This window comes from Zootoca vivipara, chromosome 2 (assembly GCF_963506605.1).
Source record: "Zootoca vivipara chromosome 2, rZooViv1.1, whole genome shotgun sequence".
NCBI lineage: Eukaryota > Metazoa > Chordata > Lepidosauria > Squamata > Lacertidae > Zootoca > Zootoca vivipara.
The window spans coordinates 56,551,919-56,567,495 of NC_083277.1; the positions used below are offsets into that span (position 1 = coordinate 56,551,919).

The 15,577-nt window shown below is 39.8% G+C and overlaps 1 protein-coding gene across 4 annotated transcripts in view; it reads right to left on the bottom strand.

The window, feature by feature from the left end:
* Nucleotides 1–4,095: 4,095 nt before the first annotated feature.
* Nucleotides 4,096–15,577, bottom strand: part of KDM3B (lysine demethylase 3B) — a 35,316-nt gene continuing 23,834 nt past the window's right edge. For all 4 annotated transcript variants that reach the window (XM_060271571.1, XM_035105906.2, XM_035105905.2 and 1 more), the window contains exons 15-24: nucleotides 14,852–15,108; nucleotides 13,831–14,097; nucleotides 12,267–12,438; nucleotides 11,900–11,990; nucleotides 11,673–11,803; nucleotides 10,041–10,160; nucleotides 9,150–9,289; nucleotides 8,450–8,626; nucleotides 6,199–6,333; nucleotides 4,096–5,328 (exon numbers count right to left, since the gene is read on the bottom strand). In XM_060271571.1, coding sequence (XP_060127554.1) covers nucleotides 5,248–5,328; nucleotides 6,199–6,333; nucleotides 8,450–8,626; nucleotides 9,150–9,289; nucleotides 10,041–10,160; nucleotides 11,673–11,803; nucleotides 11,900–11,990; nucleotides 12,267–12,438; nucleotides 13,831–14,097; nucleotides 14,852–15,108 — 1,571 coding nt within the window. In that variant the 3' untranslated portion in view covers nucleotides 4,096–5,247. The remainder of the gene's footprint in view (nucleotides 5,329–6,198; nucleotides 6,334–8,449; nucleotides 8,627–9,149; nucleotides 9,290–10,040; nucleotides 10,161–11,672; nucleotides 11,804–11,899; nucleotides 11,991–12,266; nucleotides 12,439–13,830; nucleotides 14,098–14,851; nucleotides 15,109–15,577) is intronic.

Genomic DNA, 15,577 nt, shown 5'->3' on the forward strand with positions numbered 1-15,577 from the left:
CCTAGAGGGCAGAGCGAGCCCCGCAATAGCGCTCGTCTCTGGACCAGCGCTTTAGAGGGCTCGCAGCGCAGTCCTAGCCACGCCTCCTCATAAGTCCTGTTGAGTTCAGTGCGGCTTACTCTCGGGGAAACGGGGTTCAGATGTGCAATGTTTGCGGCGCCGCAACTCAATTCTGGAACAGGCAGCCTCAGGCCCCAGCCAGCCAGTTGCGTCTTTCAGATATTCGTGCGCAAGAAGAGCCTCCGGGTTTATTATTATTGGTCGAAACCGTTAAAGGGCAAGGCCGGAAAATAACCGAAAGGCCCCCTCGCCATAGAAGTTGACAATGGATATCGGTGTGGGCGGGGGGGGGTCTCTTGCAGGTACTGTTAGAATTGACAGCGTTGCTGCGTTATCCGTTGGGAATTCCTAAAATCCTTGGGGTTTTGTTCACGGCCGCACTGAGGATGCGGAGGAAACATCAGTTTGGGCCTCTGCCAACAGCTCTCGCCGGTGTCGCAGGCAACAGCTACTCCAGGCTTATCAGGTGGCCCTCTCCTCAAAGGCCCTGGAAGGGGGCACTTGGAAGGTCTTTTTGCACCCCTGCTGCCTTCCAGAAAGCAAGCAAAACTCAGTCTTTCTCACCCAATCCCCTCAGCGTTTCCATCAAAATTCAGATTGAATACCTCTAAATCATGTAATTAAATCAAATTATCTTAAACTGGCTTGTTCTTCTGCAGTATTTAAGACACATCCCACTGTTCTCGTGGGTTTTTTTTAAAACCCACTTAATAAACAAAGCACTACAATGAATAAGATACCAGAAGAGTTTGGTAACCCTATTTCATTTTCTTCGGTTTTACAATTTTCTGACATCCAAGAAAGTAAAGTTAAAATGTACATGCATTCTCAGTAGCCTTGCCATTCTTAAAATGTTTTTAGCATATACATGTAATGGTTAATTGGCCTAAGTGTAAAAAAGGAAAAGGCTCACTAGAGTCTGCCCTTTTCAAATGTTCTACCACAACCTGAGATGTAAGGTTGTGTCAGATATACTGTATATACTGTCAATTACAGATATACTGTCAATTACTCCATTTTGCCATGTTCCAAAAAAATGATACTGAAACCTTTACTACTTTTAACACTCCCCAGTGGCTGAATAAGCCATAAGAGAGAAGGAAAGGAAGAGCTGGGAAGTGCCTATCAAAAGGCTGAAAAGGGAAAGAGAGTTCACTGAAACCTTCAAAGCATTTCAACAGCCAGTTGGCTGGCTAAAGCGTTTCACTGCACAAGAATGAGGATGTGAAAGGAGAACTGAAAGCCACAGTATTCCAATGTGCTCCCATGATGAAATGATTAACAGTTACCCATGGCTGGCCTGCTTAATGCCTCCTGAATGGATTATTCAGCAAAAAAAAAAAAAATGTAATTGCTAGCCAGCAAATCTAGGAAGAACAATGAAAGTGGACAAAGGGTGCTATTCAACTACGTTTTACTCAGAGTAGACCCATTTAATTAATGAACATGACTAAGTTATGTTGTAATGGTGTGTGCCAGTCTGAACTTTTTAGATCATGGCATTCGAATAGTTGGCATAAACTTGATATAAAATATAACCCAAAATGAACTTCCTTGACCCTGGTCCAGTTACTATCTCAAATATGTCCCAGAAATATGTTCCTGGGCTCCTAATACTTTACATAAAGTTCAGCGCAATAATCTGGTGTTACCAGCAAACTTTAACATCTCCTGTAAAAAGAATGGGTTTGACAACAGTAAGGTAACCTTAAGACACTCGAAACAAATATAACTAGTTTAGTAATTTCTCAATAAGGGGACATCATTTCAGTACCAAATGAGCAAAATAAAATGAGGGACAGACAGGAACTTAATAGGAAATAATGTAACAATGGAATATAGGTGTTATGACAAACCACTCATCCCAAAGACCCCCTCCCCTCTCCATAGTCTAGCACTGGCTCAGAATAATACAAAAACTTCAGATGTTCAGCGGCTGGTTTGCTTTCATGGACCCCTTTTCACACTACTCTCTCAAGGACCAGCCTGACACAATGCTTTGCTTCAGGACACCATTCTTTCTTTCTTTGCTTTAGTGTGGGTACTGTGACAAATGTTAAACTTGATTTCTCTTTGAGCTTTTGATAGGGATCTTTCTTTGCTCTTTAGACCAAGGTATGTTTGTGTTGTACGATTTGCAACCAGCTTGTATTTGTATCTGCTTTCTTAAGCCACATCCATTTATTTTGCCACATATATTCAAGTTAATCTTTCTTTATTCCTTTTGCACGTGAACTTCTTGGGGCATAAGGTTAAGCCTAAACACATATTCATAAATAAATATTACAACTCCAGCAAAAGGTTGAGACACACACTATAAAACAACATTCATTTCTTTTAATAGGTCTACTTAGCAAAATTTGGTTGACTATCACCCAAACAGGTGGAATTCAACATCGTGCTAAGAAGGTCAGAGATCTTAATTTTATAGCTTTGGCTTCTTCTACAACTTGTAGAGGGCATGTTACATGCTCCTCTAGTATTGCTGCTGTTTTTAGTAGTAGCAATTGCATGATTTAGGATACAAATACTATACACACTCAAGTTGCTTTCCTAATTGTTCAGAATCTAAGGAGTAGCTGAGATTTCACATTTAAAATCCTATGAAATACAGTGCAACACAGCAATATTTTTTTAATGCTTAGTCACTGGAGCACAGGTGAGAGAAGCTAAAATCCAGGACAGCTTGAAAACACCACAAATAAAATATGGGTTTGCAATTCAAATCGTTGCCGATTTCCACTAGCATTTTTTGTCCTGAGGCTTAGATGCTTGGCAGACATGATAAAATGTGTAGTTTGGAAGGCATCAACTCCTGCTTGAGATTATCTTGCTCTGAAGGAATTACTGGAGCCTACAGAAAAGGAAGTACCATTAATGTCACCCACCTAAACCAGTAAAGTAATGTTGGGCAAAAGAGACAAACCAATTGCTACTAGTCATGATGGCTATATTAACTTCAACTATCACAGACATGTTATGTCTGAATACCAGTTGCTGAGGATCACGAGTCTTGAGTGTGTGGTTTTGCTCATGCCCTGCTTGTGGGCTTCCCATAGGCCAGGTTGGCCACAGAATGCAGGGCAAGACAGGCCTTGGGTCTGATTCAGCAGGCCTCTTATGTTCTAATGATGAGACCATGTTGACAGTCTAGATTTGAATATATATTGAGGAATTTCAGCTGCTGTCCTATGGTCAGTGCTGATGAACTAGAATTGTTGGGGAGTATGCATGCAGAAATGAGGGAACAGATCTCTGGGGGTGGCTATTTTATCCCTCAGTCACCCAACAGATGCGGAGAGATGTGACCAGAGGTGCATGTCATGGCACTGATTCTGGCCTTGCACCAACGCAGCTCCAAAAGCATGGGAGCCCAAGTAAGCTCCAGCTGCCCAAACCTGGCTATCCAATATTGGTTGCATGAGGCAGATTTCAAGTGAGATTGCCAACAAAATTACAGTATAGCTATAAATGGATGAGGAACATTTTGCTGGTGGGTGAAGGGAAAACTACAGGCTTTTTGAAGGGGCTTTGCAATTCAGATAAATTGCTGAGAGTAAGCACACACAGAGACTTTATCCCAGTTTGCGTGGTATAGATGGGAAAACACAATGTTTGCTACATCTTGGTTTCTTCTAAGTGACTACAACTATGACATTTTTGGTCTCCCATAGTAACTCTTACAGGGTTTAGCATGTTCTGAATTGGGGAGTGGAGTCTGTGTTATGCCAGAGTGCTTCATGGGTCAAGTTTGACCACGTCATACCTATAAGAGAAATAAAATACACCTGGGATTGCTTGACTGGTTCACTGCTGAAACAATGTTGCAGTTTTGCTGCCTCCTGGAAAAAAGGGTCATTATTACTAGGTACTGAAGGGAAATGGTGCAGCAAACCTTGAAGTTGCCTCTGAGAAATATGCATGAATGCAGCTCTCAAGAGTTATGGGAGAAGAGTGGGAGCTCAGAAGCAAAGGCACTTCTTTAGCCCCACCCACAATTCCTCTTGCACAGATTCAGTGTAGGTTTAAAGAAGATTCTACAGTAAATGACTTTTATTTTTTAAAAAATGAAATAACCGTGAACATATTAACAGGCCTGCAGGTGGCACTACAGTACAGCTGGATAGAAGGTAGATATAGTCCCAATGTACAGTCAAACAATGGAATCCATCAGTTCAATGGTGACAATTCTGAATACAACTCTATCAAGCAGGAACATTTTACTGAAAATATTTCTGGACAAAGCTGATATTGAAAATTAGGTCTGGGAAGTATAAGTCCCAATCTAGAACTGACAACTGGTGAACTATTGCCTGGTTTGCCAGTTTAGGGAGAGATGTACAACATCTCCAAAACATAAGAGTTATTTTCCCCCCTTGTATTTGTGGAAACTGGTGTTGGAAGTCAATTTCTTTTAGCTCTCCTCTGGCCAATTGTGCTATTCTGGATTTATTTCTAAGAATCATTTCTTGAAAGGTTTTACTGAAAGGAAGACTAAACACAATGTGCCTTTCCTTGTAACCCAGGAACAGTTGTGGTATTTCAAATTCTAAAAATATCTACTTTCATGAAATACTGTTTCACTACAAACCTAGTTTTTCACTAAATACACATTTTTAAATCCTGGAGCCATCAGGGAAAAAGTGGTTTCTCTCTGCGATTCTGCGTTTCTACAGTGTGTAGTGAACTCTTAAAAGGGAGCATGAAGAACATATTTCTTTCCATGGCCTGTGTCAGACTCAGGAGGACCTGCTTCAGCAGCTGGGCTCCTGGTGATCGCACTCTTTCAAAGCTAGCTACTTAAGACTGCAAGAGAATGTCCATCTTCACATCATTCTTTCTAACTTCTTGGAAAGACTAACTAGGCATGAAAAAGGTTCACACGTTCTATTCATAATAGGCAGGAACACCACATGGTTTCCATACAATTTAAATTTGCAAAAGGCCACAGGAAAGGGACACAGCACCTTTCATTAGGCGGGAAATTTTGCATGTTATAGTGACCTTCCTTTAGTTTCCTTAGTATTGAGGCAGCATAGAAGACGGTGGCTGGAGAGTGTAATGAATGCCCTGGCATCTCTTAACGAGAAGCCTCTGGCTCCTGCACAGGCAGGTATGTGTGTTCCCCTTCTATACTGTGAGCAAAAAAATGACTCCAGGGGTGTGTGTGTTTGGAATCACCAGTTCCTATGACCTAGCCAGTTTGGACTCGTGAGCCTTTAGTGTGCCAACAGCATCTTTCACTGCATGGTAGATAATGTTCTTCACCTACAAACAGAAGAAAATGAAGACATTGAAAATCAAAACTCTGAACAATCGTTTCCATCTACTATGCAAGACATGCCAGAGTTTCTCAATTATTAATTCGCTGTATTCACAAATGAATGTGTACAGGTAAATATGGGAAGGTGTCTGAGCTGCTAATACTTCTTACAAGGATACTGGATCAAAATTGAAAAGCATCCAATAAAATATTACATTCCAACATGAATGCTGATCTCCCTACTCTCAAACCAAAGTCAGGAGAACCCTTAATTGCTCTCCCCTGCTTTTTTGGCAAAACATGTACACATCTAACATGATGATCTTTTCTTAGCAACAGGCTAAGCCTATGATACTGGTTTAAGTTGCCTTGTATCCAAAAGTATAATGTGTTAGTGGAAAAGCACCCCCACAAGGCAGCCCTCCTTATGACCTACTGCAAGCCATTCCAGAGCATCCAGAGGAGTCTTTTGAAAGTGCAGGACGCTACAGTGAAAAGGAAACAGGAAAGCCCCAGTGTATGAGTGGAGTTCTTCTTGCCCTTCTTTAGATTCAACCCACTTTATAAGAATTCATTCAGCTAACACAGGGTTGCCATATTTCAGACAGTAAACAAAACCCAAGTTCATTGACCTTTTTAAAAAATATATATATGCCAAAAACCCCATGATTTTTCTATTGACTTGCCTAAGATCCAGGACAAAGTATCACCTTTCGGAAATTCCCTCCCATGTGCCAATCTGCCCCCCCCCCCAAATATGTATGGCAGCCCTAGCTTATAACTTTAGTCAAATTTAACACTATGCAGTTTTGCAAATACTTCCTGCCAAATCTGATACATGCTTTAGAGGTTGTTCCATGAAAACAGATGCTTACCTGCAGCTTATCTTCATGGTTTGTGTGAGTGTTAGACAGGTGCCTGAACTCCTGGGTTAGGCGGAAGCAGTGTTTCACATGTTCTGGAGATACAAAATCTTCTGCTACTTTAATGCAGCTATACAGATTATGAACCTGAAAAAATAAGCAGCAGAACCGGATGCTAGATAAATGTCAAAACTCAACAATCCAATGTATATTCAAAATATTGCTTTCTGCAGTATAAATAAGATTGGTAAATGCTTTTTCAATGTGTTCCTGACCCACATCTAACAGGCAGAAAGAGACCAGATGTTCAATGTAAGATTTCCAAACTGCCTTCCATTCAAATGATGACTTTTGCACTGTGAGTCAAATAACAGTTTTTCATCAATATAGGCCAGATTGTGTGGGAAATGTGTGATTATTTTTTCTAGAGTCATTCTATATTTTTTTAAATGATGAGGCTTCAGTTAATACTTTTAAAGGAAGACCAAGATGGCAGTAATAACAAAGATTAAGAAAACGAAGAAAGCAAGAGTGGAGAAAAACAGTGCTTCACAATAAAGATACAGTAGGAATAACTAAAAAAAACTGTGTTGGGTAAGAAAAGTAAGGAGTGGGACGGATCACTCTGGAAAAACAATTTCTCACTGTCCCTTGAATGATGACCAATTGGTGAGATGACCATGCTCAGGCAATCATCTCTCAGCTAAATAAGTCAGGATGCACAGAAACCTTCTGCCCATGCATGCACTCCTCCTCATTCCTCTCATTATGACATTCTGCAATCTCCAACTTGCAAGTCTCCAACTAACCAACTTCCTTTTTCATCCAAACCAAGAAACTATGGTTACCAGCTTCAGGAGAAACAGATATTCAAATAGTGGCTTAAAATCCTGCCATGTTCTGAAACTGGTAGGCACAGGGTTCAATCCAGAGAAGGACTCTTGGAACAGGGCTTTATGGCTTCCCACTCCCAAGGCCCACTGCTCCTCCATAAGCTGCTCCTGAAGACAGACTCACTCACTGGACTAGCATAGGATTTGGTGGGGAGTGAATGAGAGAAAGATAGGGAAACAGGAATAATTTAGTGGGGCCACCTTGCAAGAGTCAGTTTCCAAGTTCAGATGAACAGCAAACTCTAGTTAACTGTGGATTTCTGAGTTTAATTGCTGTGTTCTGCAAACTGAAGGGAAAAGGAGGCTATGTGTGAGAGCAGAAGGCCTTTGCATATCTTGGGATATTAGGCCTAACAAAGTTGACACCTGCTGCTTAACCTCCTCCTCAAACAACTGGCAATCATGCAGAAGTAATTATCACCACTTTAGCATATGCCTATGCTTTATGATGTGCATGATAAAATTCGCAAGGAGAATTGCACTGTAAAGTTTGAATTATTATTTATATCCTGTTCTTCTGCTCACAGAATACTCCAGTTTAGTGGTATAAACAGGAATGAGGAACCCACAGCTCTCCATGTGTTTGTGGACTACAACTCCAATAATTCGTGATCATTGGTCATGCTGGGTGGAGCTGATAGGACTGAACAATATTCAGAGCACCACAGGTACCCCAATCCTGGTATAAGAGTAATAAAAGGAGACAACTGCAGTAAGCAGACAAGATCCAGAGCTGGAATGAGGGAACAGTTTTAGTTTGAAAACAAATTATTGGTTCACACCTGGGTGCTAGCCACTACAAACTTATTGAATCCTTGCTAGACTCAAATAACCAGCTGCACCCAGAAAGTACAATAAGCATTTTATTGCTTCACCTAAGAATCCCAGAAAGTGAATTTACACTAAAGTAAACATGCTAAGCACATATGCTGATATTTTACTTTTAATTATTTATTCAAGTTTCCAGTATTCAAGGAATATGTACCTCTCCCAACCCTTTCAAGAACTGGAAGAAATTTATGAGAGAAAAAAATATGGAGCTTGAGGCTCAGGAATAGTAGACATGGAACGCTATAGTAAGGTACTGAAACTTGACACTTCTGAGAACTAGAGTTCTCTCAGTCCTTATTTCAGCTTCTGGAATTTCACCAAGCAGTCAGCAGGTTTTCAGTACTCTAAATCTGTCCCCCCCCAAAAAAAACCAGAAAAAGCTCAGGAAAACCAACCTAACCAATTGTACAGTGTTTCTGAAAATTCTATTACCCGACACATTCTAAAGTTGTGCTCTTTTTGGAATGCTCCATGAACAACTTGTTCTATGCTTTTAAGTTTTTACCCTACTCTTTCGGGCCCTAGCACTCCACACTCACCTGGTGAGGGGCCCCTGCAGGAATAAATACAGCATCTCCCAGGAACTGCACTATTGCCCAGCCTTGTACTCCATACTCCTCATACAGACGCTTACGGAGGGTCTGGTCCAGGTACCAGCTTTGGTCATGGATTGGGTCATGATCTGGAGGATTTTCTTGTCCTTGTTCTTCACCAACCTAATACAAACGTATCAGAGTTTAATTCTGCCTACTTGCAGATTTCTTTTTAATCTGTATTCAGCAAACAATCGCAAGTTACTTTATGATGAAATTCTTAGCTTTGCCTAAGGTGGGCTTTGAGGCAATAGCAGGTATGACAGGAAAAAATCCAAATCTCACAGCAGATATTACAGCTACCCAAGTCCATTCAGAGACTATTTAGGGCAAGAGAACAACAATTACCAGACCTTTAGAAGGCATCTCAAGGCAGCCCTGTTTAGGGAAGCTTTTAATGTTTGATGGATTTCTGTATTTTAATGTTTTGTTGGAAGCCGCCCAGAGTGGCTGGGGGAACCCAGCCAGATGGGCGGGGTATAAATAATAATAATATATTATTATTATTATTATTATTAATAATAATACTCCACTCTTCGACAAGGTTTTTAGGGCAGTCCAATAAAAATATTGGGACACAAGTTTTATCAGAAAGTATAGAATACTGTATGAAATATTAAACTCCTCAAACATCCAACTATCACACCTTGCGAAGAAGTTCCCTGATCTTCTCAGCATCCTTAGCAGCATAAATGTGCCATAGTGCCCCAGGCTTCTCCTTTGCTTCATGGATTCGCTGTTTTGTAACATCATCAGCATCTCCCTCATCAATCGTTTTCAGCACCTCTGAAATTCACATCAGTAAGTTGCATGGCTTTCTAGTGCAATGTTTAACAATCAAATGAATTCAAGGAAGCACTAAACAACAGCCATAAGAAATTACTGTAAACCAACTTTAACATCTAAGAAAAGTTATCCTACTTAATGTTACAGGACAGCTAGGAAATTTGAAAGGACCAAATCATATTATCTTTAGTAATATTCTGGAGAAAGCACTAAATTTGTTCCCTTTGTCAAGAGCACATCAGTTCAAGCCTGCAAGGGTGGTTATGTATGCCTAGAAATCAAATATTATGTTTGCACCATCAATATATCACAAATATAGACCCTAAGAAACGCATCAAACTGGTGACATTTGCATTTGTGCACAGGTGATACTTTCAATCAGGACTCCACATCCAAGTGTCATCCTGGCAGAGTTAATGCCTCAAAGCAGTACTCTGCTTATTATAATGTTCCGCATGATTATTGGACAGGTATCATACACAATCTTATTTGAAGAGAAACTGATACATCTACTCATGAGTAAATTCACATGACTAGGCATTCTAGTTTGCAACTGAACTGGCTTTTATGTCCTCTGATTATCTTTGTTCATATGTATTACCAATGTGCAAAGAGCAACACAAGAACAGAGAAGAAATCAAAACAAAAAGAAATTAAATGGTGCAGGCCTAATATAGGTAATATTTTGCATATCTAGGGGGAGATTCAGAAGTTAAGTTTATCCTTGAAAAAAATCATCTTGGAAGTTTACCATCATCATGAGAACCTTCCCCAATGGGAATTCCAACGTACACCATGACGTTAACGGCATCTGACACATCCAAATGCAGATTGGTTGTACCAACTCTTCTGTCTTCTGCCGTTATCAGTCCTACGAAAAAGCAGCAAAGAAGAGAGATGATGAAAGCAAGCTTGAACCTACTTGTTATGGGTATGCTTTTTATTATGCTACATTCAAACATTTATCACCACATAGAGAATATTCAGCTAGTAGACATGACAATGTGAACAGCAGCAGAGATACTTGCTCTCTGCTGATTAGATATCAAGGGTAGCCGACATGATGTCCTCCAGATGTTATTGGACTCTTAACTCCCACCAGTCCCAGACATCAAGGTCAAATGTCAAGGATGAGGGGAGATGTAGTCCAGCAACATCTGGAGGGCATCGTGAGGGCACCTGCTATGCATATGCTTAACTATAAAAGGAGCCAGACTTTAGGTACAAACTCCCTATCACTTTGTAATTGCAGCACTTAGTACAAACAGATGATATGGTCCACTGCTTCAAATCAACAAATGCATTTTATTGAATATTTTTTATCACAGCCACTACCACACTCGAAGTGGCACACAACCTGATAAAAATAAAATGCACACAGAAAAATCACTAAGGACTCAGCTCTTAATAGGTGTCCTAGAAACACCAGCAGAAAGGAAAATCCAGGCTAATCACCTTCAGCCAATAACAAAGTCTGTTCCGAAACACCAGGTTTTCCCAAGCCAACAGAACAAGGGGGCATCAAAACATGTTTCCAGAGTTGACGATTGACGTTTCCTTTAGCTCCTTAAGGAAATAGCCCCTTCTTCTGTGATCTATTTACCACAGCTAGCAAAAGCTTATTGAACTTGGGCCAGGCAGATTTACCAGCCAAGATGGACAAGAGTTGAGGATTCTTCTCCTAAGAATCACACCCATTTGTTTGGGAAATAGTAGCTGAAACCTGCTCATCAAAACTGGACAGGCAGATGCTTCTGAATCCCATACCCAAATCTGTACCAACGCTGGAATCCAAGCTGCAGCAGATGTGAGTGATTTTATCTGAAAAATATCTTCCAAACTGATAACAGTGAGTCTTAGGGGGCTTCTCTCGTTGGAATGAGCAGACGAAAACAGTCCTTTTACTACCATAAGAGGTTATGAACACGTGGATGCAATTGAATATGGACCATAGCTGTCAAGTTCTCCCTTTTTTAAAGGGAAATTTCCTTATGCTGAATAGGCTTCCTCGCGAGAAAAGGGAAAACTTGACAGCTATGATATGGACGCGTAAACTAGTGTAAAAACTCATCTGCTCTTCAGTTTGATGGGCATGGGTTCTTGAGTTCTTACCTGATTTGCACAGCATCATTTCATTTTACAAAGTTCTCTGATTCTGACAACATTGTCTGATTCCATTTAGTCTACAATTACCAAATTATCTTCTATTTCTAATGACATTATACTTTTAATATTTAGAAGCAAACAGATTTAAAGGAAACAAATTAATTTTATGACTAACATAGCTAATAATCCATCCAACTCATTTACTTCTCAGTCCATATACTTTCCTAAGACACAAACTATGAGTAGGGACAAAACTATGCTCTCCTGGTCTACATACCATATGCGTTGTACATTTTGGGACCCAGATCGGGTCGTACGAAGTAGCTTGGCAACCTTGATGCCAGATTCAGTCTTCCATCCCTCTTAGTGTACTCTGGGAGAGGAAGGTTCTCCATTAGGTCCTCAAACCTGAAAAGGGCAAGTACCATGTTAGACACTGCCATAGGTAAGAATACATTGCTAGAACACCAACAATTCTCACAAGAGGCCCAGAATCAGAGTAACCTTGTCGGCATCATGTCTCTAAAATCTTCTCCCGGAGGCCAGTCCTTTAACTTCAGTACCATAGGCTGTCCGTCATCAGATCTCAGACGCTCTGAAAAGAAATAGTTTTACTAGACTTGTATGTTGTTCTATCACTATTAGTTTGCTTTTCCTATGAAATCTACAGGATTTTTTGGGAGTAGGGGAGGGAAGAATGAAACCTAAATCCATAATGTATGGCAGGGGTGACATAGCAAACCAGAGAGATCTGGGTTTAAATCTCCTGTTCAGCTATGACATTAATAGTGTCATAAGCTGGGGCAGAGACTACACTGATGTGATAGATAACTTTTCACAAGTAATATCAACAGAATCAGGTGGCACTTACTAGAAATGACCTCAAAGCCATCCCAGAAGTCACGCACTTTCACATCTGAGATTATGGCGCAGTTCCTACAATTGACCAGATCTACATCCTGATCTCCAAATTCTTGACTAAAGGCCTCTGGTTTCCAGAGTTCAGGCTTCAGCTTCTTATGAACACCAGAAACTAAAACAGGCTGTGAAAAGAAAGAGGAGGTATTATTCCAAAATGACAATTTGCAGAAGGCATTTTATTTTTTTTATTTACTAATTTATAATCTTTCATAAAAAATATAGCCAGACAAAATGAAAATAAGGAACCACTATGTTTCCAGTATTAACCGTTAGCAAGATTTTCTGGTCTGAAAATGTAAGAGATAGAAATGTTGGAAATGTTGTTTTAAAAAAATGGATTCCTAAATGATGGTCTTGTTTAAGAAGAAAAACAACAATTCCTGCAGGAAGGCTGCAACTCAGATAAACAAAATGAACATACAGTGGTGCCTCAACTTACGAATTTAATCCGTTCCGAAGGCACCTTCGTAGGTTGAAAAATTTGTAAGTCAAAAAATGCCATTGCAAACGTGATTTCCCATAGGGATGCATTGGAAATGGAAAAATTCATAAGTCGAAGCAACCCTATCTAAAAATTCGTAAGTCGAAAAATCCCTATCTAAAACCTATCTAAAACCACTGTGGTTTTCTTTCGGATGTTGAAAAATTCGGTTGTCGAGTCGTTCATAAGTCGAGGTACCACTGTATATTCTCTACTAATGCTCTGTGTATTTTACTTGGCTGTCATAACTCCTTTAAGGAGGGAGCGTTCAGAATTAGTAGACATTTTAATAGCAACAAAAATAATTACAGGCACCAACAGAAACAGAAGCAACTAAGGAAGTCACTTACTGATTGTATGAAACACAAAATAGAGGTAATAACAGAGGTAATAAAAGAGATGCTCTGGTTGCTAAGATATCAGATTTATGAGTCATCTTGTACCGGTATATATTAATACAATATAGAAAAGAACAATTAAATAATGTAAATTCAAATTAAGTAGGTAACACCTTATAGTGTCAACATTTCTGATATTTTGGTAAGTTTCATAAATTTATATATGTATTAAAAAATCAAAGTCCAACTTCTGTGCTAAGGAAAGCTATTCTAATTTTATACAAATTGAAATCTATGGGCTGATGACCATCTTTTGATAATACCCAATATATTTACCTTTTTAACAGAAGCACTGAATTCTAAGCTTCTGGCTGCTGGAAATCTTGGTCAACCCAGCCAAGTTCTGAATGTTCATCAGGCATTATCCATATTCTATCTAGCCCAATTTCCCATCCATAAACTGTAATTTACTGAATCCCAAGGTTCTCAGGGTACCACGTCCTGTTCCAGATATGATTTTTTGTGCTTGTATCACACATAGACGAGTGCCGGTAACTGTGTTTTTTCCTTCAACCTTAAACAACTAACAAAGTCTGCACCAGCATAATTATCATTAAATAGTTGCTAGTTTGTTTTAAGTACAATGAAAATCTTGCCACAGCGAGGGAGGATGTCCACCCAAACTTTTTATTTACCTGGCCCTGTTTCCAACACTCCCTGAAGATCTTCCAGTTGTTTTTATTGCTGGGGTCATGGAGACACAAAAGCCTTCCGTCACAGAGCCAAGAATGGGAAGTGTGTGGGTCCAGCACATTTAATCCCATTACCATCTCTTTCACTTCTTTCTGAGTATCAGCCACGTTGCTTGCTCGCTTGGCAGCATCAGATGTCTTCTTATTTTCCACCACTGAGGCAATAATATGATCAAGGAAATTTGGCAAGCTGGCCTTATTCTTAGCACCCTAGAAGACACAAATCCACATAGCAACCCAAGTCTTGGGTAAAGAATTAGAATATACTGCCTGTGCCACAGATTCTGATCTTTCAACCAACTAAACACTTTCTAGAAAAGTTAGCACACTAAAGTGGCTAAAACAATGCCAAAGAAAGGGTAACAATGTGTTGAACCAAAGGGGAACTGTTCCAGAAGCTCTGCAAACACCATTTTGGTAGTCAAGATAACCCCACAATTAATTGGTAGTTGTTGTAACAATGAGCTCATATATGTTTATATTCACTTGCTTTGATAGAAGCTAATTGGCTTGTTCATCTGTGGGCTTGGGGCCAGAAAGGGGAACTATCTGTATGATTTGGATATTTGCCACTTATGCTGCTCACACCAAATGATGGGAAGTCTTGGCCAAAGTGACACATGCTGCTGGTGAATAAAGAATATATAAATGTTTGCTTGGGTGCGGACTACTCATGACAACCTCTCACTGGGTCTGTAAAGGCTGCACTGTAAGTCTACATTTCCTTCTTATAATAAAGTACCAGAATTGATCACTCTGGCATTTTTGAAATCTTGATTTGGTATACTTGAACCAAACCACTCCCACAAACCCACCTTTGGGCCAGTGGACAAACAATAAGACGCCTAAATAAATCTTATTTTGAAAAGTTCAGCATAGGTTTTCCTACTGAAGAAAGAGATCATACCACTTTAAAGAAGCAACTATCTACAGTATACCTCTAAACAAAAATAGTATTACTTACAGTGGAAGCTCCAGAAAAGACAGGAGGAAAAGGGATGCCTGTATCAAGTGAAGCCTGAGGCAGCTTTCCAGGCCCAGAGTTAAGCAAATCACGAAGACTGGAACCTTCTGTCTTGTTGCTTGAGGCAACTGGGCCCAATAAGAGACTATTAAAAAGCTTTGGAGTTAAAGGGGAGGCCTTTGCATTGGTGTTGAAGGAATCCAATCCAAAAGGTGATTGAGATTCTTTATTGAGCACTGACCTCAGTGATCCGGCTTCTGTAAAAAAGCAAAAAAGGCACCATAAGAAGACGTATCTCTCTCCCCCCCCCCCAAATAACATGTCAATGTAAATGTTTTGACAATCACAGAGGAGGGAAGTGAGGCTATGAACAAGAGATTTCATAATCTCCAACTTATCATAACCACCACTACAATGTTTATGAGTACAAAAAAGCAAGCCAAAATAGAAGTTGCAATTGGAAAAAGATAGCAAGCATGAGAGGAAGGAGAAAATAAAAGATTACATAAATATTAATGTGTATCTTTGGACATTCTTCAATTGTAGATACAATTCTTGTAGTCATAAGCAAGAGACTTTATGACTGCTTTTTCCATCACCATGGAACGGAATGTCTTTATGTCAATGTTTTATATGTGACCTTCAAAGGTTTAGCTATGCTCCAGCCGGCATTAGTTTAAATTTGTTAGGACACAAATCTTCCAGAAGATCTACAAAAAAATTCTA